Source organism: Bison bison, unplaced genomic scaffold, assembly GCF_000754665.1.
Source record: "Bison bison bison isolate TAMUID 2011002044 unplaced genomic scaffold, Bison_UMD1.0 scf7180017847729, whole genome shotgun sequence".
Taxonomy (NCBI): domain Eukaryota; kingdom Metazoa; phylum Chordata; class Mammalia; order Artiodactyla; family Bovidae; genus Bison; species Bison bison.
The window spans coordinates 9,338-14,345 of NW_011478302.1; the positions used below are offsets into that span (position 1 = coordinate 9,338).

The 5,008-nt window shown below is 35.8% G+C and overlaps 1 protein-coding gene across 1 annotated transcript in view; it reads right to left on the reverse strand.

The window, feature by feature from the left end:
* LOC104991343 (bromodomain and WD repeat-containing protein 3-like) overlaps positions 1-5,008 on the reverse strand; it is a 10,795-nt gene that overhangs the window by 5,216 nt on the left and 571 nt on the right. Inside the window, exons 2-3 of the mRNA XM_010843764.1 lie at positions 3,891-4,019; positions 1,904-2,129 (exon numbers count right to left, since the gene is read on the reverse strand). Coding sequence (XP_010842066.1) covers positions 1,904-2,129; positions 3,891-4,019 — 355 coding nt within the window. The remainder of the gene's footprint in view (positions 1-1,903; positions 2,130-3,890; positions 4,020-5,008) is intronic.

Consider the following 5,008-nt stretch of genomic DNA (forward strand, 5'->3'; position numbering starts at 1 on the left):
TAAAGTATAGATTTTTTAATTCATAAGTTTTCAGCTCTACCTCCTATTTAATATTCATATTTCCCCTTGTTTAATTAAATATGACATCAACAAAGTAACTATTATCACGTTTAACACCATTTCATTGCTCTACAAATCTTTATGAGAGAATATAAAAAGGATATGTAACATTTCATTCTATAAAGATCATCTTAATTTGTAAGTAAGGATATAAAATTCCATTTGCAAATAAATAACTCATTGCCTCATACTTGGAAGAAAACCTACAAGTAACAAACTAACATATGAAGACATTCTGCTGTCAGGGTGGGATGGAGGCAGTATACCTAAGGGAAACATGTTAACCAAAAGAGTTGTTTTTTAATGTCTTTTTCTACTATGCTCCTATCATGCATCACACTCATCACTGCATCGGCAATATCCTCCAATACTATTGTTATTTAAACACTTAGCATTCTCCTCCCGAACACTTAATAATTCCTTACATTTCAAACATGAGGGTGGTGGGTAAAGAGCCACCTTCCAGTTTATAGTTCTTTAAATTTCCTCTTCTTCAGTCCATTAACTATGTACTCTCAAATTAAAATACCAATAATAAGAGCAGTAGAATTTCACCAATTATAAAAGCTTGACACATTAAAGTTAGTAAATTTAATCATCACTTTTGTGGTTCAGTCACTCAGTCGTGTCTGACTCTTTGCAAACCCATAGATTGCACCCACATGGACTGCAGGAAGCATAGACTTCCCTGTCCTTCACCATCTCCTGGAGTTTGCTCAAATTCATGTCCATTGAGTCAGTGATGCCATCGAACCACCTCATCTTCTGTCGCCCTCTTCTCCTCCTGCCCTCAAACTTTCCCAGCATCAGGGTTTTTTTTTTCCCATGAGTTGGTTCTTCACATCAGATGGCCAAAGTATTGGAGCTTCAGCATCAGTCCTTCCAATGAACATTTGGGACTGATTTCCTTTAGAATTGAATGGTTTGATCTCCTTACGGTCCAAGGGACTCTCAAAAGTCTTCTCCAACACTACAGTTCAAAAGCATCAATTCTTCAGCACTTGGTCTTCTTTTACGGTCCAACTCTCACATCCATACATGACTACTGGAAAAACCATAGCTTTAACTATACAGACCTTTGTAGGCAAAGTAATGTCTCTGCCTTTTAATGTGCTTTCTAGGTTTGTCATAGCTTTCCTTCCAAGGAGCAAGCATCTTTCCATTTCACAGCTGCAGTTCCTGTCCGCAGTGATTTTGGAGCCCAAGAAAATAAAGTCTGTCACTGTTTCCTTTGTTTCCCCATCTATTTGCCATGAAGTGATGGGACCATATGCCATGATCTTAGTTTTTTGAATGTTGAGTTTTAAACCAGCTTAAATTATCACTAGAAGTCAATTCTAAAAGCATCAGGATTATACACATGTTCAGGTTTCTAAGGAAGCAGGTCAATACATTCTCTGCTTCATTGTATTCTTAGTGTTTGCCCTAATCCATTTATCTGTGTCCAGATGAGATAAACAATGTAAAAAAGTACATTGGTAAGATAAAAAAGTTCTATGCCACTGAAAATTAATAAGGTATCAGATAAAATATAGGGCTTCCCTGGTGGCTCAGATGTAAAAAATCTGCCTACAAAACCCAGGTTGGGAAGATCCCCTGGAGAAGGGAATGGCAACCCACTCCAGTATTCTTGCCTGGAAAATTCCATAGACAGAGGAGCCTGGTGGGCAATAGTCCACGGGGTCACAAAGAGTTGGACATGACTGAGCGACTAACACTTTTCACTTTCAGGTAAAATATATTATAACCTACTACATAGTTTATCATGGGGATATATTATGGAGAGAAGAGTAAGTTTAACACTTTACAAAACATTTTAAATTTAATTTAGTTGATAACATACCATTAGCCACATATCCCAGCTGTGGTATAAGTTGTTCATCTTTACAATTTTCCCGTCCTGGTACCAGTCTTTGAAATTTTGTGGGATGAGGATTTCCATCAACATCCACCAAGAATGGTGGAGGCATGAGATGAGGAGCTTGTTGGGTTTGTTCATCCAATACATAGTTGTTGGCATCACGGATAAGAGGTCGATAATCAGTATGGAAGAACATCTGATCTGGAATCTTTATGATAGATTTTAGTATTTAATGTACACAGGAAATTTATTAACAAGCATTTATTTTCATTCCTAGAGCATGTTTGTTTTTCAAATCAGACAATTTTTGCATTATCTATATACTCCTCTGTTGTCATGTGTTTTCCCTAGGTAGAAGTGAATCACCTAGATCATAATCCTATTTTTCTCCACAAAACCCTATAATATATATTATTTTCTGGCCCATCCCTATCATATTTCTCCAATTAGGATAAGAGGAAGCAGAACAATAATGTAGTAGATAAAGTTACTTATTTTTAAGTTGCAAAAAACTGACAAAGAACTAATCTCAAAAATATACAAGCAACTCCTACAGCTCAACTCCAGAAAAATAAATGACCCAATAAAAAAATGGGCCAAAGAACTAAACAGACATTTCTCCAAAGACATATAGATGGCTAATAAACACATGAAAAGATGTTTAACATCATTCATTATCAGAGAAATGCAAATCAAAACCACAATGAGGTACCATTTCACGCCAGGCAGAATGGCTGCTTTTATCCAAAAGTCTACAAGCAATAAAAGCTGGAGAGGGTGTGGAGAAAAGGGAACTCTCTTACACTGTTGGTGGGAAGGCAAACTAGTACAGTTACTATGGAGAACAGTGTGGAGATTCCTTAAAAAACTGGAAATAGAACTGCCTTATGACCCAGCAATCCCACTGCTGGGCATACACACTGAGGAAACCAGAAATGAAAGAGACACGCGTACCCCCAATGTTCATCACAGCACTGTTTATAATAGCCAGGACCATGGAAGCAACCTAGATGTCCACAGCAGATGAATGGATAAGAAAGCTGTGGTACATATACACAATGGAGTATTACTCAGCCATAGATCAGTCTTATGGACTCTGTGGGAGAGGGAGAGGGTGGGGAGATTTGGGAGAATGGCATTGAAACATGTATAATATCATGTATGAAACGAGTCGCCAGTCCAGGTTTGATGCATGATACTGGATGCTTGGGGCTGGTGCACTGGGATGACCCAGAGAGATGGTATGGGGAGGGAGGTGGGAGGAGGGTTCAGGACAGGGAACACATGTACATCCGTGGCAAATTCATGTTGATGTATGGCAAAACCAATACAATATTGTAAAGTAAAGAAAAAAAAAACATACAAACTTTAATAACTATTTTTCTTGCTTGTTTTTATTCAAACAAGAATAGACGGAGTATAATATAAATGGTGAGACAGGTAAATATCAATGCATGAAAGACACAAAGGTGATTAAGTATCGAGATGAACTCAAAGATTCTAGTTCTTTTCCAATTCCAAGATTCTATCATCTATCCTAAACTCACAGCTAATAAAATAAAAGAAACCAATTAAATTAGCTTCTTAAGTATTTTAACAAGATCAATAATAGGTAAAATAAGCATTTAGCAACGAGCTGTTTATTCCTAATGTAGGATAAGTAAAGGATGTAACCTGGTCAAGTTATTCTCTTATTACACCTAAAAGGTAGTACAGAGAAAGAATATGTAGTAAGCAAGAGTGTTTTCCAATGAATTTTTATATCCACATCACCGTATATCTTAATAGTAATTTGAACTGCCAAGCCTTATATTCTAGCAGTGATGAAAAATTTTACAAAAAAAAAGCGACTTTGTTATTTTTTATCTATTGAAACATAGTGACCTTTATTAACCAAAAAGCTTCAAATAAGATGTATGAATGATACTATCAAAAATCACAATCTATAACAACAATTAAGTATACTAACCTTTTCATAGTATTTACTGCATCCAAATCCAAAAAGCAGCAAATGCCCATGTGAATCAGTGCAGGCAAAATGATTTCCATCTGGTGAGAATTTACAGTCAAACACTGCACCATGGCCTTGGCCTTCAATCTGAAATTTAGAAGTCACTTTAAGTCACCTTAGGAGGTAATTTTCAAATAATAAATAGTCAATAGCTTCTACTTGGTAATATCGTGGATTCTGTGATACATCAACATTCCAGTGTACTCTCTGACTTCTGTAGCCAGAATCCTACTGTAATAGTAAAGCTCTGAAAGAAATTAGGGAGATTCAATATGAAATGCATCATATCAAACATTACTAGCAATGCCCTAACTGAAGAAGGACTGCATGAATGACTGAGGAAAATAAAAAAGACCTAAACACAACCAAATTGACAAAGGTGCTACTTCAGGAAAGTCAAGATATTATCTTCATATTTAAACTGCAAATCAAACTTTAAAAAAAACCATCCTAAAATTAAAGCACACAAATCAATCTCACTGACAAAAGACAAAGGGTTATTATTAACACTCTGAATCTGTATAAAGCCTATAAAAGGGAACTCAAAGGCCAACAATTTAGAAATATTTAGTCAGAACTATTTTTCAGAAAGGAACAATAAATATGGGAAATATGAGTATTCTCATCACCATAGGAGGGTGTTCAACTGGGAGAAGAGATACTTCAACATATTTTTCCATTGTTTGTACAAAATATATTTTAGGAGTATCCACATCTCCAATTCCATGTGTGCCAAACAACTTCCTGATTACTAACTAAGCTATATAGGATTTATCAGAGACAGATACAATACAGTCACTGTTGTGATTCATTCATTAGGATTATAGTTTAAACGTTAATTTTTGGAATTTTGTTTAGTGTTAAATCCAAATGCTTATTCAATTTGAGTTTCTAGAATTAAGAGCTGGGAAACAGAATTTGGAAAATGTTAACACCACAAAACAGAGACACCCTGAAAGGCGTAGTTCTCAACTGGCCTTACTCTCAGATCTTGAGCCATTCTCTAAGTTATTATATGGATTTAAACAGAGGGCAAGAGGTTCCTTGGCACTAAGTATACTTTAATTACCAAATTA